Source organism: Schistocerca piceifrons, chromosome 11 (assembly GCF_021461385.2).
Source record: "Schistocerca piceifrons isolate TAMUIC-IGC-003096 chromosome 11, iqSchPice1.1, whole genome shotgun sequence".
In the NCBI taxonomy this organism is placed as follows: Eukaryota; Metazoa; Arthropoda; class Insecta; order Orthoptera; family Acrididae; genus Schistocerca; species Schistocerca piceifrons.
In genome coordinates, this window is record NC_060148.1 from 53,227,565 (window position 1) to 53,253,955 (window position 26,391).

Here is a 26,391-nt window from a genome sequence, read left to right on the forward strand (position 1 = left end):
GCATTACAATCCCTCCGGCCATCCGGGTTCACCTGGAGCGTTGTTTCCTCAAACGGAATGTCGGGGTGGTTCCCTTTCTCATGTTGAACGTTAGTCTTCCGCCCTTCATAGGAAATTAGCCACACGACTGGAATATTTCCATCCTCCAGCTAGTCTTGTCTTGCCCATATCTTCATTCTATTCCTATCAGATTCATATACGACGGGTGTTCAGTAAGTAATGCAACACTTTATTGTACCAATTTCGTTTGGAAAAAAAAGCAGAATTTGTTGACACCGTGGAATATTCCCTCTTCAGTCCATATAGTTCGGATAGTTGGCGGCAATACACGTAACTTTACTGAGGTGCGTTCCCGGCAGAAAGCTGTCATGTTGAGTTTCTTTTGGCTGAAAGCCAGAGCACCGTATATATTAACAGGCGCTTGCAGTATGTCTACGGAGAACCGGCAGTGAAAAAGAGCGGGGCGAGGTGTTGATCATCACAACGAGGTCGTACTCCCGCATGCCACGCAGCTACGACTCCCGCAGTGTTGGAAAGTGCGGACACTCATTCGAGGTAACCACGCACACTCCTCGCTGCACAACTGGAAGTCTGTTGGTAGTGCTGACGCACCCGACCTGTAGTATGACGTTGACCAGTACACTGGTACCATGCGGGCATGCAGACCCTCCCAGTAGGGTGGCATAACGCCGTCGCATTGAGCGGAGATGAGGTTGAAAAATAGGGTTTTTACGCAGAAAATTATATATGACGTTATGGAAAATGGAAGTAAAAATCGTGTTACAGAAGTGCGGAAGATACGTGTCAGTAGAGAGCTTGTTAAGGATAGGCTAATGTGGAATACTACTTCAGACCAGAAGACAACACTGGCTGTGACTTTTTAACAATTGTTTCTTAGCCCAAGTCTACCTTGTCAACATTATTCGTCTCGAATTTCCTTCGAAAGCCGCTGTTCATACATTAGTTGACAGATTTCGTGAACTATGAGTTTCGCGGCATTATTAATCTCTAGTTTTCGATTCGCTCTCTGCAGTGATATGATATGTGAGGTCTCTGCTGTTGGGACAACACATGAGCCACCTATACAGCCGAGACAGTGATACTGTTCTGGCTGCGGGACTATCACAATTTATGCATTGGGTTGGTAATATTGAGAAGGTAACATTTCTTGAGTGAAATGTGCCTTTAAGCTTCTCTCTCTGGCTGCAAGATGCTGTTCGCCACGGTGGCACTGGCGTTGCCCATTCACTGGTTTCGGGTTAAACGGAGTATAAATGGCCATTTTGTTGAAAACTTTTAATACTTTTATGCAACTGTTAAAGTTGGTGTAAGATTTATTGAGTTTACTATACTGGAAATATGTTTAGGTGCATAGGACTTTCTAGGATTTCAGAAAACATTCGTCTGTTACAAATTATTTCTCAAAACCTGTACAGTCATAAAAGGTTTCAGCACGATTTAAATTGTAATGGAAACTGTGCTGCCGAAATTAGTAGCCCAGGGATAACATTTGTGACTCTCGGTTACTCGTGCATGCGATACTCTCGGTATAACTAAGGAAGCGGAAGCTGTTACCACTGCTGATAGCAAGACCGTTTTGAGTCGTTTGTTGGACACTACTATCAACTATGTTCAGGCCATCAGAAGCAACAAATATAGTCTAAATGTTATGGAAAAGCTTATTTGGGCTATCTTTTCCGTCAAGCGGCAGATTGTATCACACCTTTCGTTCAGGTGAGTGGTGTAAATATAAAAACGCTGAATCGGATGGAAGTTTAGATAAGTTTACCCACGAGAGCTCGTCACTTGGTGTTACATTTAGAGAGATTTGGCAAATTCAGATCTATTGGAGAAATGTCGTGCAGGGAAAAAAACAATTTGAGTGAACCAGTCAACAATGTATTGTGGAGAAGAGTATCTATGTAAAGAAGAGTACCTAGAATTGTATTTGTGGTACTATACATTGGAACTTGGTGTATATGCTGTCGTAACATTTAATGGTGGTCTTGAAGTAATGGCTGGTGAAGACTAGTCGGAATAAGCGAGCCGTACAAGGCTGAGGTACGCCTGAAAATTGTCTGAGGCTGCAAGATGTTTGAAGTGTAGATAATGAGTACCGTTCTGCCTAGTTTCGGCAATTGTTTATATAAAAATGGGAGTTTCAATTTGAATTACAATTTCTGAAGAAAGTTTTTCTCAAATGACCAGTTGCCTGAGAAACTATAGAACACTTTTTATTACAGTTAATTTATAATAACCTTATGCTATGGCATCTGTAGGATGGTAGCTTGTGTATTTCCAGTAAAATGCACAGAAACTCGAGTAAAAATGCAAGTAAGAAACAAAACAGAGAAAAATTAGGTGTAAGTACACAATGCATAAAAAGTTTCATTGGGTTCTCATGTAGTACTTGAGAAAATGGGTCTCGAAATTAGCAAATTTAACATTAGTGGGATACGCCATTTGTGCTCCCCTTAAAATAGCATACTATTTATATTTAGTAGCCGTGTTCGTTAGTCCGTGTCGGTTCGGTATACTGGAGATGTTTATTTTTGTAACATTGTCAAATGTCAACATTATGAGAAGTTTCATCTGCATGTGTGGAAGAGTGGAAGTGGAAGACGGATTGTAGCCCGTTAAACACGTGGACTAGAATTATGGTAAACTTCCTTAATATGCCAGAAATAAAATGGGGGGGGGGGGGTCCGAATTAAATCAGTGTGGGGCCGCACACGACACTGTATCACTGAAGAGTCGCACAGCTTGGTGATCTCTTCTCCCAAACAGGACTGGTGAAGATTTATCTAGCCTGTAGGTACTCACTATCATATGTGAATGCTCAGTGGTTAGTGCACCTGTCTGGCAAGCAAGAGATAGTGTCCCGCTGACAAGTGATCTCAAATTTATGTACTCGGTAGCAGCCTGCGTTATGCAGGTGCTTTTTCCACGACCCTGTCTACGAAAGATGGTGCCCTGCATTCTCTGTTGATTCGCAACCGTATGCAGAAGGCTAGAAGCTGAGATTTGCCTTCAGCATTTCGCCGAGCTGTCAAATGTTCCACTCAAGTTGGCGATTATGTTATTAGCAGGCATGAGTTAGATTTTCAGCAAACTGGGTGGTTTCGATTGGATAGAATGTGTGTGTGTGTGTGTGTGTGTGTGTGTGTGTGTGTGTGTGTGTCTCCCTTTGTTTTGATGAAGTAGCTGGATGGTAAGAGGTAAAGGTATAGGTATGGCAATCTGCCAAAAATATGGGAACTAAGCCAGTGCAGTCAGTGGCGTCCCACGCTCTATAACGTGATAGGCTGACACTGATGATGGTTGGCATATGCGTGTTTCAGCGCAGTGCGAGTGCTCGGCCGAAAGCACTGTCTATTGTCGCCCCATGTTTGTTTACGTGTCAATTTCTTAGTTTTTAATGTTTAATAGGAATTCCGCTGAGGGAGTTAATTGTTCAATTTTTACAGTCTCCAGAGCCTCTGCAACGTGTACGAGAGAACTGCAAACGAGTATTAGCGACTTCTACACAGTTTGACCCACTCATTCTCGTTTTGGTCAACGTGTTCTGCTTGCTACCTTACGGTGCGCATTATACCCGTATCACATGCCTCGTTGTAATCGATGTATTTGATCCATCTTTGTAATCGATGCTGTTTCGGCATGAACAGGCACGCGCGCCATAACCTCGCGAAGCGTCGCTAATGACTTCGATTTCCGGCGTAAATGTTACTTGACTGCTTGTTAGCTTACACTTCGTATTTCAGGAAGTCACAAATCTATATATGGGCGAACAGGGTGGCCAGTTCATCAAATCAGAAAGCAAGACGCCCGATAATATGCTGCGTAAAGCTGTGATGGACATTCTGGCTTTGTGGGCGGTCCTGTTGAACCACGACGATTGCAAAGGGATATTCTTAGGACGCATTTCCTGCATTTGTAACAAGACATACCGTTCAGATGTTGGATAGCAATGCCATTTGCATGAATCTCTAGAAAGTGCTGACGAATTGAACCGTGCAGGCATGCCACAGTACACACTACGCGTTCGTTTCATCACTGGTCGGCGCCCAGCACCTAAAGTTTTTTGTGTATTCACATAGCCCTGTAGATCAAAATTGCCTCACCAGACATGAAATTGAGAAATTTTGGTTTAAAGTCGATCATTTTCAGTGAGTGTACTGTGATCTTCAGAAGCTGTCTTTGCTGACCTCTCTACAATAATTGTTGCATTTGATAATCTGCTGCTGGTATGTAACTTAATGAAAACGATCGGTGTCAAATTGTTGCCTAAAAAAGCGCTGCGTTCGTACGACACTCATCGCATACAAAAAACGTTTCAGCTGCGAAAACAATGTTTGACGAACGACCCATACTAAGTGATAATGATATGAGCGCCACTACGGACTTGCACGCGTATCAACACGCTACAAAGCCATGTGCAACAATGGCGAGCAATTTAAAACTGGCCGTGGTTTCTGCAGCACCTTGTACAATTTGGTAATGGTTCCAGATCAACGAATAATCCGGAGAATAGCTCGAAAAAGGGTTTTGTTAGACAACCCGAAAGCAGATATACGGAGTGTGATTTTAACTGGAGACATCCAGCGTCCTGATAGATTTGCACGGCGGCTGCCACCTGTTGGAGCCAGCGCAGCGTAGCAGGAGCAACGAACCCACCAAGGTCGCCGTCTCGCAGGCCGAGGCCGTTACCCTAACCCACCTCTCCTTCTTCCCCTCTATTGGGTAGCTGTGCCAGTCTACAAGGTCTCTGGTTCGTTCCCTAGTAAATTCCAGGATTTTCTGACCTGTAGTTCAGCTGTGGGAGTTACAGTGCAACTGTTTCTAACGGTGTGCTGTTAGCTTTCTTGCCGTTCAGTACGATCGCATTGATACACGACTTATTCTGTAGTTCCTGATGCTCCGACGTGCACTGCCTGGCGACTAGGCTTGAATTTAGTAATGGGAGACTAAACACTACAGTTTTACAGTATGTCTGGAACACAGGAGGAGAGTAGATAATTTGAAGTGGCCTTTTGTGTGCACGACTTCAAAACTGCCAAGCGCGAGTCGACATCGACAAGGTTTTGGAAATCGACAAGATGCCGTACAGAATCGTAAGTTCGAACGAAGCTGTATGATAGCACTATGAATTCGTAATCGCTATTAAGGAGCTATCGTTTCTCATTATCACCTTGTAAAAGAAACATTACACTATTTTCCAGCAATTACGCAGACAGGTCTTTTAGATTTCCTGTTGCATCCTCCCGTGGTATTAACCAGCAGTTCATGTTAGAGCCGTTCCGGGGCGGGGAGTGCGCGTGCCCTGTACCCTATCCGCCCGACAGTCGAACGACGTGAGTTGAGCCGACGAGCCTGGATCTGGTTTTTAGGCGGTTTCCCACAGCCCACTTGGAGAATACCGGCCTCGTTCCAAATTCCTCCCAGTTACACGATTTGCTAACATTTAGAGAATTTTCACTCACTTTCCCACGAATAACACTACAGGCACGCAGTTGGTACACACATTCCGCCACGGGAAGATATTGGGCGGGCGAGAGAACCCTGTGGCGACAAGGTGATCAGGTCGCCCTTTACATTAACCATGTGAAATCCCGTTAATGGCCAAGGCAACCCAGGGCCGGTGCCAACGTTAGTGGCGACCATGTGGCTCACAGTATTGCAGTACGTTGCCGTACCTGAACCGGCACTGGTTTGTTACCTCTTAAATTCGATAACTGTTCTGTAGTAGTCTGTCCTGAGTGTTACAGTGAGCGCACCTTAACATTCTGAACTTTCTTGGTAAAATGTGAAACAAGTATCTGATCTTTACACTAATAGTTTACATTGACAATGGAGCTATAACGTACTGGAACCGATGTGCAGTCAAGAAACTGTATCCCGATCTCGGCTTCACGATACTAATGTTCTAAGCATTTTCCGCATTTGGTACCGAGGAAAGCATCTTGTCAACTGAAGCGCGTTAAGCAGTTTTTTTGAAACTGCTACATTGACAGATTTGTGGACTGTGATCTTCCAATTACGCAACCGATGAAAGACGACTTGGTGAGAGTTCGTTGCACCCACTAGCCAAGCAGGCCAGGTTTGTGGCTGCTTTGAGAGCACAAAATGCGCTGTCTAGCACGTTGTTATTATGCGTTGGGCAGCGACGAATTCGTGGTGCACGCAGCCTATGAAAATACTCTACACACCATAAATGTCACTGTCTTGAGTGTGCGTAACATTAGCAATGACACATTTCGGAAAGAAAACGTTCGTATTAATAAGACTTTCCAGATTTTTCTCATTGTCGACTAGTTCAGACAGCGCAATTGTATACTACATATTTCGGCTTTTTTATGCTACATAATTATTACACATAGTGATGTATAATGGTTTTATTTCAGAAAACCGTTTGATGGAAAGTTTTATCTGAAACAAATGAGAGGTATGAAACTGCTCTATGCGTTGACTTCATTTAAATATAAACGCATTGCATTGTATGAGTAATTTCCGTTTCTTCTACTGTTAAATACTAATAGATTTGGAATAGGTAAACTTAAGTGACCGCTTGGTCTGAAGGTGATTTTGTTCCATTCCAGTCGTCCCGAATGTATCAAATAGTTTTACGCATGCTAGTACATTGATAGGGTCTGTATTTGTAATCAGACTTCGAAATTGAAATGATAAATACATTTTATACCGTATCTGAAAATAATTTTTCCTTGAAAAGTGGTTTGCTGTATCAGCTTTGGCTCCGTTAAGTACGTCTACAGAGAATTTTCACTTCCCATTGTTTGAACGTGCACACGAAAATATTACGTCTGCAATGAAGAACAGAATTCGCAAAGTCTGACAAGATACAGTTACGTGTGCTGCAAAGTCGACAGTACGCGGAAAGTAATTAACGTCCTGACGATGAATTCATTAATGACGGATCAAAAGCTGATTGGAAGTATAGACGACTTCGAACATCCATTTCCCGAGGAACCATCAGTTCGTCTGACTTGTACGATTTTGGGAAGTCGCGGGCAAATGTAAACGTTCGTAGCGAGATAGAAGTTAGACACCATATTTCGTAATCGTAGTCCCATGCTTTATCTGGTTCAGTTGGACATTTCCAGTTTGAATAAATATCTCATTGGTGCTGAGGTAATTGTCCTCTTCGCTTCGGAAGTCATCCTGGAAAAATTAGCTTAATTTTATGCCGTTAGGCACCAAACGAGTTTCACTGAGGCGACATGTCGTGGTACACACACACACACACACACACACACACACACACACACACACACGGCAGTGCATCTGAAGAGCTCACTCGTTCTTCGGTGACTATCGTGGTCAAACAACGGGAACTAAGACTTCGAACGCGGAATGGTAGCTGGAGCTAGACGCACGGGGTAGTCAGTATTTAGAGATCCAGTGTCAAAAGTGTACCGAGAGTACCGAATTAGAGGCATAGCCTCTCACCACGGACAACGCAGTGGCAGATGACCTTCGCTTAACGACAGAAGCGGCGCTATCGTAGAGTTGTCAGTGCAGACAGACAAGCAACACCACGTGAAATAATCGCAGGAAGCAATGCGGGATATAAGACGAACGCATCCGTTAGCATAGTGCGGCTGTGGTAGCAGATGGTAGCAGACGACCGGTGCGAGTGCCTTCGGTAACAGTATGACATTGCCTGGGCTCGTGACGGTAGACCGGAAAACAGTGGCCCTATCACACGAATCCCGATTTCAGTTGGTAACAGCTCGTGGTAGCGTTATCGTATGCGGCGCAGACACCACGAAGCCATGGACCTAAGCAGCTGGTGATCGCTCCATAGTGGTGTGGGCTGCATTCACATGGATTGACGGATATGGTTACTGAGACAGGTGTTAAGATTAATCAAGGAATACCCTCAGTTGCGAAACTGTCGAGTTGCAATTTACAATTTCTTTATTGATTACTTCAACTATTTAGTCATTTCTTTTATCACTTGACCAAGAACAGATCAAAAAACTAGTAGGCATGAGTGCCTTTTCAAAACAATTTATTCTGCAGTTAACGGCCAAGCCATTTTACTTAACCCTTACTGCATGATTTTTTTATTTTTCTGAAAAAAATGTTACATGTTATGTTCGATGTTCTGACTTCATAAAAAAATGCTTAAAAAATTCTAAATCTTATGTAGGGGCGGTTATTTTAGAATTAAGGGTTTGTGCCATATATGGGACAGCATGCAGTAACGACTAATACCATGTGATACCAGTTTTGGGATTGATGATGCACAATGTGGAAAATACACAGTAAGATACGTACATGAACTAGCTGAACTCTATTTATGTAAAACAATTACTTTCTATTCATTACAATACACACATTTTGAGAAAATAACACATTGTTTCCATTTTTCTCTATTCGTTATGAACTTGATGAAGCAATTTCTCTCCTTATTCAAGCACAATGTTGTACTGCACTTCATACACGCTATATAGGATTTTCCATTGCATTCTGGATACTTGCAACGACCACGGTTTTCCAGCCAGATAGGCATGTGATGTATCCCATCCAGTCGCGCCTGACGCTGTGGAAGATCTGCTGTAGGTCCTCTCTTCTTCTTGCAGTCAAGCTGTTTTTGTATTTCATTGCTTGGCCTACGACGTTTCTTGGATAAGGATTTCCCAATTTTACAGAGGGCCTCTGCAACTGCGACCTTGAAATCAACAAGGGGCATGTAGTCCTTATTTCTTCTTCTCCATAACAGCCTGCTGTTCACACAAGCCAAGTCAACTAGATGAAAGAATATCTTCAAGTACCATTTCTTTGATCTGATTTGAATTCTATAATATCCTAGCATAGAATCTAATAGATCGACACCCCCCATGTAGTCATTGTAGATCATCACAGAGTGTGGACATGGTACCATTTTATATTCTTTTTCCTCCCTGAAAAGCCTCTTCATCTCTCCTTCTGGTTTGCGTCCAACGTAAGTTGACAAAGTGTTGACTACTTATTATCAAACCAGGAGACTACTGACAGTTGCACACTGTCTACTGTTGCTATCTTTTCCTCCATGCTGCCTCGACCATTCATCTTCATTGCTGCCTCCTTAGGTAAAATGCAACCACGTACTCGATTGGATCAGACTGCATGTTGTGCCATATCCGTCACAGACCTATTTTTCAGTATTATATGTATTCTAATGAACAAATATATAAACTTACCTCTTTATAACTGTCCACAGATGTCCTTTTTCCTCTGCAAATAATATAAACACTGAAATCAATCGTTTACTGTGCCTGATTGCAACTGTTTGTGTGACCAAACTTGGATGTAAACAGCTAGCAACACAAAGCAAAGATTCATAACACGTAATTCCTTACTCTCCCAACAGATGGCATACACTACTTGCACAGTTGCTCTTGACTGTGTGCCTTATCTGTCCCAACATGCAGTTTGGAAATATATTCTCAGATATGAGATTGACAAAGAGAAAAGTGGTATGTGCCATTTCTGGCACATTATGCGGTAAGGGGTTAAAACAGGCTTTGATAAAGCATTTAATAACCAAATTAAAACTTTCCAAGTAATGAAACAAAAACCATCAATTTGCATACAATTTCGCTACCGAACATGTAGGGAGCCAACTTCTTTAAAACCTTGGCACTAGAAGATATTAAATTACAAGGGCTCGCTAACAGGGAGGCGGAACTAGAATTTTCAAAGGATGCCAAGTAGATTAAAACAAAGTAGATACAGCCATTCGCTTTTTACAATAACTAACCATTTTAAAGCCACGTAATTTTAAAAACCCACCAATGAAAGGCAAACTAAACCTTTTTAAACAGTGGCCAAAAACAGTAAAATATAACCACTTAACATTTTACAATAACTAACAACTTTAATACCATGTCCTGCCACCAAAATGCCGTGGGATAGAAATAATTAACCGACTGGGTGTAAGGGCGGCCACAATTGTCAACCGAAGGATGCTCAGGCTAGAAGCGGACCAACAGACCCACAACGCCTCAAATTCAGCAATCACATCGACCCCACGCGAGGCTAGGGGAGGAGGAAGAATCAAATCAGGAACCATAATCCCTGCCCAAAAATACACTTCCTCCCAGGCAGTACTAATAAGAAGCTAAAAGATCACTGTCTATAATTACACCGGAGACAGGGACAGGAAACCCGAACGCAGGGGGCCACAAGGCAGAAAAGACGCTGGTTGCACAAACCAAACTTCTTCAATTAACATCCAAGCCTTTAACCAACTTAACTTGCAGTTTATCAGAGAAACAGCAGGTGAACTCAGATGCAAAGGTTCCTCACACCCGATCGTGTACACGTCGCCACCGTACCCAACTGAGCGCAGTCTCGCAGCCACGCGCTCTGTCACCGGAGCCCTCGTCTTCTCTGCACCCACGGCGGCGGAATACCACTCCTCAGGTTAGGAGAGTTTAGTCCATCATTCCCGCCCCCGGACGGAAAATTTAAGACATCCGTTGCCGCTCCCACCAAGTAGTGACTCGGAACCACAGCCGTGGCCCCCGGGTGCTCACAGCAAGAGCTTACAGCCTTGTCCCGTCAACTCGTCCCACTCGTCTCGCACCACCAGGATAGACCACGAGGCTTCTCGGAACAACAGCCAACTCTCCAGCGCCACGCCACGCCGCGGTTTCTCTAATTCTTGATTTTAAAAACAGACCGACCGACTCGCCACAGCTAGGCAGCCAACCGGCCATCCCCCCCCCCCCAAAGATTTTATTTCCGTACACAAGGCTAACAGGAAGCAACGACTCGATGATCGATAAGACCAGAGGGGAATCTCAAAAGAATCTTACGCAGCATAACGATAAATATGCAAGAATCAATTAACGATGGAATGGAAGGACTCAAAACAATCTTTACTGCGCGATATATGTTGAGAGCCGACACACGGCTCAGGTACGTTCGCCTACTTGGAGGAGACCATTTGCAGTCATTCCTGGACTTTACGGGACGTAATCGAGAGCGTGCACAAAATCCTACACCGGCACGACTGACGAATTACAGACGACTGTAGAGGCTGCAGGGGACTTCCAATGAATCTTAGTCCATGCCACTTCCAGCTGGTTCACTATGCTTTGCAAAAGGTGGTCTCATGGCTTGTCATCTCAGTGTTTTATTACGACTGTATGTATTCCAGGGTCCGACTTTCAATCCGTATCTTTCACCGCTAACTGTGCTGTCAACGTAAAAAAAAAAAAAAAAAAAAAAAAAAAAAAAAAAAAAAAAAAAAAAAAAAAATCCAGTTGCGCCTTCCAGTTAATGTCAACCATTGGTGCCCCTCCCCTCCCAAAAAAGTCAGTTCTTAGGGCGGGGGAGGACAATAGCATACCGCTTCCAATATTCTTTCAATTTTTGAAAAGTAAACAGGGAAATTTAGTTTTGACCACCTCAGTTGTCTATTAGCATATCATGGGCGTGGTAATTGGGCAGCCAACGAGCCTTACGCCTGCGTCGGAGATGCTTTTGTGTTAATTTCTGCTGGAAAGTTTTCATTTTGCCGTAATTTACTTTCTTAAAATTAAAATTTGTCTCCTAATTTCCGTCGAAGTGAACACATTATTAACACTCGAATCTTACCTCGATTAGGAAGTATCAAGTGATGTAAAAGCAATTTCGGGGTCGCAGTTCTTTTCTGTGGTATTTCGCGTATATTGTGGTAGATCGCACAGAATGAGTAGAATTCCGTCTGGTTTTACTGCGTTTCAACGAGAATCTGGAGTTCCGATCGCAGAGCTTTAACGCATTGTAGTTGTTCCACGGATCCTGTGAAGGAAAGCTGCTAGTGTAAAGGAAGGATTCTGATTACGGAAATCGTTGGTGGTTTGATAGCTTTTTTTCTGGAAATTGTTAGATACCTGGTAAGTAATTTTGAGAGAATGTACGGCAAGGGGCAATGAAAATCTCGTTGCCATGCGAGGGCGCGGTATAGTATGTTGTGCAAAGCTCTGTCGTAAGGGAGTGTTGGGTAGCACGCTGAATCCAACTTGCTGAAAGATATTGGGGTATAACGGTAGGCAGTTTCTGGGCAGGTGTGCCACTTTGTAAATGTATATATCCGCTTGCAGTGCTCGCTCTTGACGCTAAAGCGACGTCAGCACAGCTCGAACCACACTTAGACTTGTCCAGCTGTAATTCAAAGAATAACATTGTACGTGCATTTTCTAGATTTCTGTACCGTGTAACACTCTAGACGTTGGCATTTCGTAGATACTTCCCAGAATGAACATCCCTTTGACGAAGAAAATACCGTGTAAACATTTCACATTGTTTTGTTGTAGAGTAAATACATTACAGTTAAATACAGCTTGTGACGCAAAAATTCGTAGCACGAGCTACGTTTATTATCCATAATGTATGATAAAGTAACAATTAGACGTATCGTTAAAGCAATCTAATATTTATACTCATAAACCTGCAAAAACCCACTAGCAAGGGCGGCCCATACGTTGGTTGTAGTGGGGTGAGAGACCTGGGATAAGGAGTATTGTTGGTATTTTGGAAAACGAATGCCTGGCAGTAAGAAAATTCCACTCCCAAATCTGTTAAAAAAAACACGTTTTCTTAAAAAACCTATTTTCTGCCCCTTAGAGCGAGGCAGCTATTTATACAAAACTGTATCATTACGTCCCATAGCCACGTCATTTCTAACAGCGTATTGCGTGTAGACAAAAAAGCAAGGTCATTAGAATTTTAAAAACAACCGCAGAAGAAATAGCAGGCGTATTGGGGTGACGTGTGACGTCACGTATGGCGTCACGGATGAGGGGTGACGTCAGCGATAGTTGCGACGCTGCCGTGGCGCGGCGCCACAGCCGCCGGGGCTAGGCTTAATATAGTGAGAAGGCGCACAGTAGCAGCTCGGCTGGGGCCCCAGTGACGTCACAGCTCGCGAGAGAGAAAGGAGCGCCAGGTATGGACGCTGAGAGGCGCTGTTATTGTCGGACCGCGCAACCTCCGCGAGACAAGAGATGGTTCAGAGGTAATTTTACAGTGCTCTTAACACGTTAATTTGAGGCTCAATAGTCCCTGGGTTCCATCTCTGACCAGTTCGAATATTATGTCCCACTCACAACTTCTCTCACCTGGGGAAATATTTTCATATGAAACTCGCCAAGTGGCGCCGTAATTTGTTGTTAAACTCAGTAAAGCACCTCGTTCAAATAAGGCTTTTTCGTGGCGAATTGACTTTTTATACTAAAACTAACAACCTATTTGATTATTGGGAAATTCTTGAATAAACGTTAATTTTTAATATTTTCACTTGGCTTAAAACTCTTGTGGCATATATGGATGCGTACAAATATTATGAGAAGTGGTTTGCCACTCAGTAGCTGAAATTATTTTTAAAATGCCAATATTTCGGCACACGCTTTGAACTGCAGGGGCGTTATTGTTCTTGAGAGAAGTATCCTCTTTCAATATATAATATCGGTATGTGTATAAATTCTATGAAATTTTTGGTAAGGGACATAGTATGTGTCCCACGTAAACTGGTGTGGAGATAATTTAAATGTTAATCACATTTACCTTTCTGTGTCATATTAACTTGCAATCTACGCCAGTAGAGACTAGGAAGAACTTGTAGCTAAGCAGCAAGACGAATCTGTTCAGTACAAATTTGAATGTGACTGTACACACACACACACACACACACACACACACACACACACACACACACTCACTTCGGAGTGTCGAGTATAAAATCAAAGGTACTTTGTGACCAGCTTTCAATATTCCTCGACATTTACCACCTAAAGCAAAACATTGGCTCCATTTCAGAAAATATGAAATGTAAGTGATACGATTTGGTCAATTAAATGCTCACGATCTATACTTGCCCAGTAAAGAAAACTAAAGAGATAAAAGTTGCAAATGATGCTTGTGTCTTACTGCAACATTTTATTAATGAAGGAATTCTTATTTTAAGAAACGGGAGCGAGGTCAAAATGTTTCTAGTAATGTCTGTTGCCTTGAGGAGTTCTATTACAAATTGATTCTCCAGAAAACACGCTCACTCGCACGCACGAGAGAGAGAGGTTGAATACTTCGTACTAAATAGTGAGAACGTCTGCATTTGTAAATGCAGATCTCCATTTGCATAAGTGATGTATACAGTAGTATGCCTCCTTCGTGTGTGTTGTTTAAGGAAACATTTTTTCGTAGTTCTTAAAGTATAATTGTTAGCACAAACACAACCAGTAGTGCCCACAAGAGACTTCCACCTATGTACTGTTGTTCTGCACTCTACTGTTTTTAATTTCGGGAAACATCTTAAGGACATGGGTGGATTCCAGAGCAGGAACAGTTATTAGTAATTGTTTCTTCTTGCCCACAGGTAGTAAACAGTCTTCTCGCTCGAAGTCGAAGCGCAGTCAGAAGATGCGCGAACAGAACAAGAAGGGTGCCGAGAAGGAAGGTACGGACATGGATGCATTCTCGGAAGCTCCTCCCTCTGCCCCCGCAGCCAGCCCCGCGCCAGCAGCGGTTGTGGAGAACGCCGCCACGCCTGTGGAAGAGCCGGCGACCCAGCCGCCACCTCCTGCAAATGTTCCCGCCAGGTGAGAAATCTCCCAGCTTTGATATTTGTAGTATTTGGCACCACTGTTGGTTGCTTCTCTTAATTACACCTATTTGTGGTACTTGTAGGCAGGGACAAATGGTTTTTGAGCCCGGAGGCTTGTACTGTCAACATTAGCCACATAGTTCAAAAATTTTAAACGTAAACTTCATTTTTATGACAGTGTGGCATAGATCAAGGTACACTTGGCTCATAAATAAATCTCTTCTGATATTGAAGCCTTGTGATTACACATACTGTCTAGTGTCACTCATTCTCTCTGTGCTTTAAGCTCAGACCTCTTTTTTTTTTTCCTTGCATTGCCACGAAACTTGTCAGACCGCGTTGCACTACCCAGTTGCATATTCACTAAATGATTTCAACTTAGGGATATGCTGCATAATGATACAGAAATTGTATTAACAAGGGCATGCTGAAAATTAATGCCTCCTTTTTGTGAAAACTCTTAAAGCTTATTAAATCAAACTAACTTACTGCCGTCATCTGCATATTTATTTCTCAACTCGCCCTGGTGACACACATTCCTCAAAGAGTGAACAGTTGATTGATAGCATCACTGTAGAACATTTGACTTCAGTGACAGGGCCACAACTTCACTTCTGCTTGCACTGTAAAGTGACATTTCGGAAACAGATGAAAATTGGATGGGGTTCAAGTTGGGTGGAAATGTTGGAAGGATGATTGATTGACAATGAGCCCGGATTGTTGTAGATGTCACAGTGTTCATGTGTGGCCTGGCATTGTGCTGATGGAGAGGGTGTTTCTTGTGTGGGCAGTTAGAAACTCAATTGCATCACACTGTATTTCATGTGCTGAGAGCTAAGTTAAACATAATCGTGTCACATGCTACAGTATATATCCCTTTAACGGGAAGCATGGCAGTTGACAGATTCCTATGCAGGAAGTCCAGTACCTCAACCAATTTTGATAACAGAATAAAAAAATTTAGCACCTTTGCTTTTTAGCACATCGCTGTAGAACTACCGATGTGTTTGGCGGACCGAACATGCCTTAAATTTGTGGAGACTAGAGAAGATAGGCGAAAAAATTCATAATCTTTGTGTGTGCGTGTGTGCTTCTATCTCGGCACTAAATGTGCATATGGAATTACTCCATCAACTGCCTAGATTATGCTTGGTAAGATATGGCCTGAAATTAAATTTATCTTGTCTCTCCTGTAGGCTGTTACATTTCCTTGCCATTCTCCACTCTTTTCTACTTCAAGGGTTCAGCAGAAGAAAGTGCTAACTGCCACTTCAATAACAATTTCATCATGTAATCCGTATTTTTGAATGGGGCACATTGAGTTTGCCATATATAGTTCTAGGAAAATGTGTGCTCTATCTTAATGCACTATTCTGCGTTAGCACTATCTTTTGCTGTCTCCATTGTGTGCTAGAGCCCTTTCATAAACAGTTTGAAAGCTATGTTTAGAGGAAGGTGGTGTCTGCGGTGTCTATCAGAGTGCGGTAAGGATTATACCCTTTGCCACTCATTATTCTTGGTAACTCTGGTAGTTGACTTTGGTCAGATCTATGCAAAAATTTTATTTAATCACTGAATTACAGAACTCGGGTGTAACTGAAGCACTTGAGTGCCAAGAATTTTGAAGTGGGAGTTTCATGCTTCATTATATTTTGTGTTATTTTGTCGTCCTGTTTGTATAGTGACCCAACAAACCCATTGGAATTCTGCTTGACTGTAGCAGAGTTCAAAATTATTGTTGGGATAGCAATTCGTACCATATCCTCCAGGTCAGCTACTTTAGCTTGCCAGGGTGGAAAAGTACGTGACAAGCCGTTATGCTGACGGCTGTTGCAGTAGTCTGTTTTAACTACAGGATATTTTTGAGGAACTGTGGTATAACCATGTAGCAAACAAAATTACTTAATTCATCAGAAATTAATTTTACTGTACATTTGAAACAGCACCCATTAGGAATGATTTTTTCATGTTGGAAAAAAGATTCTTTCGGATTATAATAAATGTTGTGGTGTGGTTGTCCTTCAGCGTAACACAATTTCTACTTTTGATCAGTTGAACGTGTGACCTCCAACCTCTGCTTCAACACTAAAAGGCTGGTTTACTCGATTATTTAACAATATTTGGCCAGAAAGCAACATTTTCCTTTGATGTGCTGTGCGATGTATCAGGAGAGCATAGGACATCTTGTTATAGTAGTTGTGATTTTTGTTGACATTATTAGTCTTAAGGTTTTTGATGCTGCACTGTAATACTTTCTTGAAGTTAGGGGACTCAAAGAAATCTTGTGGATATTACATTTTCACTAGTTGCTGCCGTAAATATTTTGTAAAACATGTTAAATTAGAATGTTCTCAGGTGACAGTGTCAAAAACACTTGCCCCTGTGGCATGATGTATGATTTCCACTGCAGTGGACAGATTTTTATGGCTATTTCTCTGGAGTTTTGAGTCATCTGTGAGGCTGAAAATACACGCAGGGCACATTATAAGGAAGAAGTGTCCCCTGCAGTGTACTCTGTGCATTTGCACCCTCAGAGCTAATTGAAAATGTTAGAGAAGTGACCAGTAAAGGTTCCCACTGTAGTGGACGCTCTGTGCTATAGGGTTAATAAAATAACTAGTGTTGGGTGATACAGTTTCGCCGCTTTTGAAATTGTTTTGGTCCGTACGTGTCAACGTGAATAAAAATAATTTGTGATGGAATTTCGAGCAGTGCTCTTAATGAAATGTCAGCACGTTGTACATTTAAATGAATGTTCGTGACTTTTGGCAGAGAGAGCACACCTCCAGCAGTCCAGGCTGCAGAGAAGCAGCCACCCCCGTCTACCTCACCTGCCCCTTCGTCGACACCGGCGAGGCCCGCGTCACCGCGACCTGCTTCGCCGGTTCCCGAAATACAACCCCCTGTAAAGGTGAGTGTGATTTCTATGTAGGATAGTTTGCTTTTGATGAAAATTAACGAGTTTTATTGTTGTGAATCTTCACTTAGGTGTTGCCAGTAATGTGTCTAACTAAAATTTATTTGAAAGGTCGAGGTGGCAAAGTTTTGATATGTAAGGAATGGTGCAGAATAACTATTGAAGATAAGTGGTGGATGCTCTTGCATCATTCTTCTTTGAGGACCCACAGCTGTGTGAAATTAGAATAATTGTTTGAAAATGATGTTAGTATCATTACCAAGGACGGATCGATAGTGTGTTTGTGTGGCTATAGATTTTAGCTTCTAAGCAAATACACGTCAATGTCGAACTTTCTGTGTAAAGATTGGGGGCCTTAATTCTTTTATTTCTACTGGATTTTTTCCGTATATTTTTTCAGGCAGTGATAATTTTGTCAGTTTGCATTGTGGATTGGAATCCACATGGTAATATGGGTCCCCCTTAAAACAAGCTATCACAATAGTTAAAATGAGGTAACAAGAGCATACCACCTGCAGCAGGACAGGTTAGTAAACCTCTGGATGGTTTAAACTAGCCTTTAGACTGCAGATAGCTTTATTTTTAACCAGTGCTGTTACATGTAAGCATAAAAAAAATATAAGTTCATTGGGTATTTCTGCATTTTCAATTTCTAGCTGGATGTACCAGCAGAATGCTTTAAGTGTCAGTTCATATGTCATGTGACTGAAAGCAACAGCATAACATCAGTTTTCCTGAGAGATCGTCAGATACTTAACGTTGCAGAGCATCAAACAGTATTTGCCAGTATTTAAATACTTGAATACTGCCAACAAGTAGGATCTGTCCAAATATTCTGCTACCTCGATGTGTTTAGAACAGGGGGCTTTCAAAATTTACGAGGAATATTTCATTAGAATTTATCTGGCACTAGGTAACCACATGTAAAAAGCAATATAGTTCCCCTACCAGTGCCTCATAATGCATTAACACAAAGCCATGATGAAGCCTGTATTATGTCATGCCAGACTGGAGTTTCTGAGCTACTCAACTGACTGCATACAGATCCTGAGCTGCTCTTGGGTAGAAATATCCAGGAGGTTACCTCTCTGCCCTGTGTTACTAGTCCAGTATTGATCGGAGAAAACGTTGTTTGGTTTATTGATATGGGACACACTCATTTTGTAAAAGCACTTGAGCACTATTAATTTAGGATATGGTAAGATTCCTTACATCATACTGGCTTGAGAATTTATTTTTGTGCAGTGAGGTGTTCTGCATGTTCATGAATTACTTAGACAAATTTTTGTGATGAACCATTGTTGTTACAAAAGCCTCCACTGAATTATGGCGTGTGAATATGCAAGTGTGGGGGCAGGTCAGATGTTAAGTTGTCCTTGTGTTCATCAAAGCAGTGTAGGCCACTTGTGGTTGTGTGAAAGGGAGAATGCTGCTGGGAAATTGTCATTGCTCGAGCATGTACGGTTCTGTCAATACTAGTTTCCACCTTTCAGTTACTTGAGGCTGCTTTGATGACCTCGAAATCGTTCAAACTACACCATTTCTGGATGCCGCTGTGATGCACAGATGGACTAGTGCGGATTGGAATTACTTGTATGGGAATAAGTAATAACATACAAATGTTTGATACCCTTTGCACCAGTGAAGCCTACTTCGTGCCTCTCTGACTTAAGACGTATTGTTTCCAGTTTCTGTGTTCACTGAGTTATACATCGTGAACTTGTCAAAGAGCTACCACTAGTCTGGAATGCCCTCCTAAATTATTCCAGTCTTGCATTGAGAAGACAGATCCCCTTACTATTGGTATGCAGTGTTTGAGTGCTCTCGGCATGGTGGAAGTTACATTTTTACTCTTACTCTGTGGCAGCTGACTTCAGCTATGCAGTCTTGAGGTGAGTTACAGAAGAGTTGGTTAATTTTCGTACTACAGTCACCTGTGCCAACTGGTCAGTTGGTGAGGCTACAGCCAAAATGTAGTTCTCCCAGGGGGCTCCCATCATGGGACTGTATGGATGGCAACTATATGGGCCCCTATCTATCTGGTATTACTTCCCCTTAGGTGTCAGACTTCTTGTCTTCTTTCGTTCGGCTTCCCTTGGCCAACTTTTTTTACCCCAACAGTATTAGATTTTGAGGCCTGATAGCGTCTTTCATTTTTCGTTTCCTGCCTCAATGTGGCATTTGCTTACTGAGGGTATTAGTAGAAACCTGCTTCCTTCCAGGAAGAATGGGGATCCTCTAAACCTAAGGGACCATCCCTGAGTCGTGAGGCTGCTCGCACTCCACTTTACGCTTTTGGATACACCACAATATATTTGCATTTTTGTACTTTGATAGGAGCCTTTTTCAACTGATTAGAGTAAATCGTCTACAAATTTGAAGTAAGTCCTGTTGAGAACTGTTAGAGATATTTGGTAATGACATTAAATGCCTTGTTTCTGCATGGTGGTAGAGATCAAGGATGAGATCATACAAATGTATTAAAATGCTAGAAGGTGCATTACAGCTGTCAGCTATGAAAGAAAAAGAACTTCAGTGTCCACCAGCAGTGCTGGTTGGTATAATCTGTCAATAAGTGTTTTGTAGTCATTTGCTGCAGGTTGCCCAGACAGTTCATAATCTCCAGTTTGTGGTTAAAAGTATTTCCTTATATTGTTAAGGAGTAGTCATTATGGCCTACATACTGAGTGAGACTGTCACTTAAGAAACAATCATTTGCACTTGCAACGAGTGCATCAGTGTGTGTAATGGGTGGATGAGGAATACTGTTAAGGAATGTTGGCTGAATGGTAAGCTCTCCTGCAGAGACACCTGTCTAGCTAAGAATAATTTACGTCCTAATTCCATTGTAGATCTACTTCTGAAATGATATACATTAGTAAAGTGCTCACTTCTCAGCCCCCTCGTTCACTGCTGTTAGCCTACCAAACGGGCCTGTGCACAATGTCCTATACCCCGCACGAGGAATAAATTTTCTCACGGTCTGTAAAACTTGGTCATTTAACCTTGCCTGGCTCATTCTACACCTGCATCTGCAAAATGTTCCCAGTACACATCCAAACGTTACGCAGAACAGATTAGTCATTCGTCATAAATGAGCAGACAATGTCTCTGCCTTCATTGGAAATGTATGAATTTCAGCATAACCTTAAGTAAACTGTGAACATTAACAGTATTATAACAGTAGGGGAATGTCGTCATTGGGCAAAACATTTCAATTTGATACAGACGTAAACTTCATTTGTGGCTTCAGTAGAGGCTGTATTGTTGCTGCTCATACAGTAGTATTTTGACTGTTGGCACTAATTTCATCTGTGCTGTATTGCCTTAAGTAAAGAGCTTTTTGTGGTGGGTTGGTAAACTTGGCTGTGTTGTTGTTGTTGTTCTTTACAGTGGATGTACACTGGGATCTTCAAAAATGTCTTAATTCATAAATTATAGTAATGTGATTGTGGCTGTACTGCACGACATTAGTACCTGTGGGAGACAACTGTGGACTACAACTGTGATGAAAATATTCAGAAGTTACATGTGCAGTACGCATTTGGTTTTCAGTCTTCCTGTGTTCTCCTCCTCCTCCTTCCTCTGTTCAGTCCAAAGACTGGTTTGATGCAGCTTTCCATGTTACTCTCTGATGTGCAAGTCTCTTAGTCTCTGAATAACAGACACTGACAGCTTCTGAATCTGCTTACTATATCCATCCTTCAATTTTTGCACTCCCACACCTCCTGTTACTAAGTTGGTGATGAAAAATGTTGTCCGAGAATGTGTCCCATCAATCAGTAGTTTCTTCTAGTCTGGTTGTGCCGTAAATTTTGATTCCAAGTTCCATTCAGTAATCTTTTGTAGCACCAAAGCTTCTATTCTCTTGTTGTGTAAACTGTTTATTGTCTATGTTCTATTTCCGTACGTGGCTACACTCCAGACGGATACCATGAGAATAGACTTCATAATAGTTAGGTGCATAATCAATGTCAACAGAATTTGCATCATTTGAAATGCTTTCATTGCCATTGCAAGTTCATATTTTGTGTCCTCTCTTCCTTTACCATCATGTTATTTTCCGCTCAAATAGCAAAACTGATGTGCTACTTCATGTCATTTCGTACTCTTTTAATTTCTTTCCCATCGCCTAATTTATTTAGACTACATTCAGTGCCTCTTGTTTTGCTTTTGTTGATGGTGGTCTTGTATCCTCCTCACAAGACACTGTCCATTCTGTTAAAGTGCTCTTCAAAGTCCTCTGCGGTCTGACAGGATTAAGCTGTCACTGAGAGACCTCAGAAGTTCTTGTTCCTTCTCCCTATACTTTGAAGAGACTCCAAAGCTTTCTTCAATTTATTTTCACTGCTTCTTCAATATAATGATTGAATAACATTGGGGATTAGCATCCCTTTCTCACCCCCCTTTTCAGCCACTGCATATCTTCCATGCCTTTCAACTCCGTAAATAGCCTTTCACTCTATTGTTCACATGTACTACACTCAGAATTCCAAACAGAGTATTCCTGTGAACATTGTCAAAGGCTTTCTGAGTCTACAAATGCTATAAGTGCAGGTTTGTATTTCCTTAACAATCTTCTAAGATAAGCCGTAGGGTCAGTATTGCCTTGTGTGTATCTCCATTTTTCCGGTATCCAAACTGATTTTCCCTTCTCCCATTTTTTCATTCTTCTTCTGTAAGGTGTGTGTGTGTGTGTGTGTGTGTGTGTGTGTGTGTGTGTGTGTGTGTGTGTGTGTGTGTGTCCCAGCAATTGCGAAGTCTGATGATATTTCACCTGTCTCGCACATATTGCACGTGAGAGGGAAGAGTTTTATCATGGCTGACTCTCCCAAGCCTATAAGTAGTTCTGGTGTAACATAATCTACTCCAGGGGCCTTGTTTGAACTTGTTTTTGAGTGCTCTGTCAACTCCTCCTCACAGTAGATCTCCCACTTCATTTACATCTTCTTCCCCTTCTATGATATTTCTGTATACTCATTCCACCTTTCAGCGTTTCCTTCTTCCCATAGTACTGGTTTCCCCACTGAGCTTTTGATATTTGTACAGCTGCTTCTCTTTCTCCAAAAGCCCTTTAATTTTCTGCGGGCGGTATCTATTTTCCTCCTAGTGAAATACGCTTCTAAATTCTTGAGTTTGTTCAGTCATTTGCATTTGTAATTTTCCTCCTTTTATCAGTTAACTTAAATCCCTTGTGTTATCAGAGGATATCTACTAGGCCTTGTCTTTTTACCTATTCGATCCTATGCTGCCTTCAGTTTCATCTCTCAAAGCTACCCATTGGTCTACAGTATTCCTTTCCCCTTTCGTAGTCAGTTCTTTAGTAATGCTTCCTGTGAAACTCTCAACCACTTGTTCTTTCAACTTACCCAGGTCCCATCTCCATAATTTCCTAACTTTTTGCAATTTCTATAGTTTCAGCGTACATTTTGTCACCAGTAAACTGTGGTCCTAGTCCACATCTGCCTCTGAAAAGTCTTATAGCAAAGACAAGTAATGTAACTGAATGTAATCCTTTGCACGGCATGTGTGTTTTTCCAATAAAGAAAATACAATGTAAAACCTGCTTCCAAAATCTGTCTTACCATTATGTAATCATATCTGAAACGTTCCGGTGGCTCCAGGCCTCTTCCACGTATACAACCTTTTGTGATTCTTGAAGTGCTCTAGCTATGATCATATTCACCTACTACTTTTCCTTCTCTTCCTTTTCCTACAGTTGAATTCCAGTCCCAAATGACTATTAAAATTTCTGTCTCCCTTAATTATTCGAATAACTTTCCTCATTGTACACTTCAATTTCTTCATCTGGAGAGCTAGTTGGTGTATAAACATGTTCTACTGTGGTAGGTGGGACTTGGTGTCTATCTTAGCTACAATGTGTTCACTATTCTGTTCATAATACCTGCATTCCTATTTTCGTATTCATTATTAACCCAACTCTTGCATTACCCCCGTTTTCTAACTTAACATGAGTAATTAAGAGTTTTGACATTCCACACTCCGATTTGTAGAATGCCAGTTTTATTTCTCCTGATGATGTCCTCATGAGTTGTTCCTGCCTGGAGATCTGAATGGGTGTCTATCTTACCTCCAGAATATTTTGACTGAGAGGATGCTGTCGTAGTAGAGCTAAATGCTCTCGGGAAACCAAATCTGTAGTATCCCATTGCTTTTAGCTGTTCACAGTACTAGCACAGCAAGGCTATTTTGGTTTATGTTAAAAGGCCCCTCTTCAGGAACCTTGTTTGTCCGGCACTTTAAGATACCCCTCCTTTGTGATCGCAGGCAAGCAAGCCACCCCACAGATGGCAAGATCATTTGCATTTTTCCATTAACATACATTAAAAGGTTTCACTGTCTTCCTTTCTTTACAGGAGAACGAGAAGGAAAAAGACCAAGAAAAGGAGAAAGAGAAAGGAGAAGAGGAGGCGGAGGGTGAAAAGGAGAAGGAGCAGAAACTAGTCGCTGCACGGAACGAAGCGAATGCGAAGGTGTCTGCAGCAGCACTCAAGGAGAAGAAGGAAGATGAGATCATAGAGAATATTCCACCCAAGCCTGTTCTGCCTGTGCCTAAGCAGATGTACAGAGAAGGTACATGATTCAGCAGTTACACACACAAGTTTGTCGTGCTCAAACCACTGATGATCCTGTTTTCCAGAATTCACATTGATGATAAATACTGGAATTCCTCGTTGCTGAGGTTTGAGAGTTACCATAGTAGTGGCCCCCTCCCCCCTCCCTACACACACACACACACACGCGCACACACACACACACACACACACACACACACACACACACACACACACACACACACACACACACACGAAGAGGGAGATGTTACACATTCTGCCCACACTTGTTCATGTATTTCATATGTATATGTAGCAAATCCCACTCTGCAGTTACATCTGAACCCTCAGGGAACAGTCTTCTGCTGTTTTACCCTGTGCAACTTGAGAGAGGATGTTTAGTGTATCTATGGGATTCACCTATATGGTGTAATCTTTGGATGCAAAAGTGCTCATAGAATTACTGGCTCACTCGGTCGATGCCTTGAGCAACACAATTTGCATTAATACTATGGGTAGTAAAGGTTTCTTATTCCTGTAAGATTGTTATACAAATAATGAGTTACTTATGTATCAAATTTGATCGAAATTGCTTCAGACACTCCTGAGGGGTGCTTGGCGCACATCAGCTCTACCCTCAGCCGTAATACTACTGGGACTGTCAATGTAACTTTTTTTTTCCCTATATGGCTAGTGATGTGTGTGTGCCAAGTTTGGCTGAAATTATTTCAGTTGTTTGACATTCCCGAAATGTCAGTCTTTCCACACCTACCGCCACATCGTAGGGATAGCACATCATCAAGACTGTCATCTGTGAGCCTGCATCCCCAAAACTATGGATATTATGATGTTTAAGATGATGATGATGATGATGATGATGATGATGATGATGATACATGTTATGAAATATATGTACATGGTCTGTGTTCTTACCCCTAGAGTGATGGTGGAGGTGTGGTGGTACTAATTAAAAATCTATGGCGTGCCCCTAATTCAACTTAATAATCAGACAAATGGTATAGGAATGCACAGCAGGTGAAAAATAATCATTTTTATATATTAGATTTGGATGTCCTCCTTTACTTGTGTGTAGGTTTGAAACGTGACAGAATGAGGACTTAGTTTCTATGCTAGCTGTGACCTGAAATACGTAAAAAAGGAGTACAGTTAACGGTAAATATGGGCAGAAATGTCTTCAGACCATTATTCACATTGTGAGGATCAGTGACAGGTGGATCTTCTGTTGTTGTTGTGGTCTTCAGTCCTGAGACTGGTTTGATGCAGCTCTCCATGCTACTCTATCCTGTGCAAGCTTGATCATCTCCCAATACCCACTGCAATCTACATCCTTCTGAATCTGTTTAGTGTATTCATCTCTTGGTCTCCCTCTAAGATTTTTACCCTCCGCGCTGCCCTCCAATACTAAATTGGTGATCCCTTGATGCCTCAGAACATGTCCTACCAACCGATCCCGTCTTCTGGTCAAGTTGTGCCACAAACTTCTCTTGTCCCCAATCCTATTCAATACTTCCTCATTAGTTATGTGATCTACCCATCTAATCTTCAGCATTCTTCTGTAGCACCACATTTCGAAAGCTTCTATTCTCTTCTTGTCCAAACTAGTTATCGTCTATGTCTCTTCACGTAGTAGCATATCTCCCATTTCATCTTCATCTACATCCTCTTCCATTTCCATAATATTGTCCTCAAGTACATCACCCTTGTATAGACCCTCTATATACTCCATCCACCTTTCTGCTTTCCCTTCTTTGCTTAGAACTGGGTTTCCATCCGAGCTCTTGATATTCATACAAGTCGTTCTCTTATCTCCAAAGGTCTCTTTAATTTTCCTGTAGGCAGTATCTATCTTACCCCTAGTGAGATAGGCCTCTACATCCTTACATTTGTCCTCTAGCCATCCCCGCTTAGCCATTTTGCACTTCCTGTCGATCTCATTTTTGAGACGTTTGTATTCCTTTTTGCCTGCTTCATTTACTGCATTTTTATATTTTCTCCATTCATCAATTAAAGTAAATATTTCTTCTGTTATCCAAGGATTTCTACTAGCCCTCGTCTTTTTACCTACTTGATCCTCTGCTGCCTTCGCTACTTCACCCCTCAAAGCTACCCATTCTTCTTCTACTGTATTTCTTTCCCCCATTTCTGTCAATTGTTTCCTTATGCTCTTCCTGAAACTCTGTACAACCTCTGGTTCTTTCAGTTTATCCAGGTCCCATCTCCTTAAATTCCCACCTTTTTGCAGTTTCTTCAGTTTTAATCTACAGGTCATAACCAATAGATTG

General features: G+C 41.9%; 1 protein-coding gene across 12 annotated transcripts in view; it reads left to right on the top strand.

Annotated features, from left to right (window-relative positions):
* Nucleotides 1–26,391, top strand: part of LOC124720406 (eukaryotic translation initiation factor 4 gamma 1-like) — a 662,434-nt gene that overhangs the window by 580,231 nt on the left and 55,812 nt on the right. For all 12 annotated transcript variants that reach the window (XM_047245746.1, XM_047245748.1, XM_047245747.1 and 9 more), the window contains 3 exons: nucleotides 14,369–14,591; nucleotides 17,369–17,507; nucleotides 23,891–24,107. In XM_047245746.1, the coding sequence (XP_047101702.1) occupies nucleotides 14,369–14,591; nucleotides 17,369–17,507; nucleotides 23,891–24,107 (579 nt within the window). The remainder of the gene's footprint in view (nucleotides 1–14,368; nucleotides 14,592–17,368; nucleotides 17,508–23,890; nucleotides 24,108–26,391) is intronic.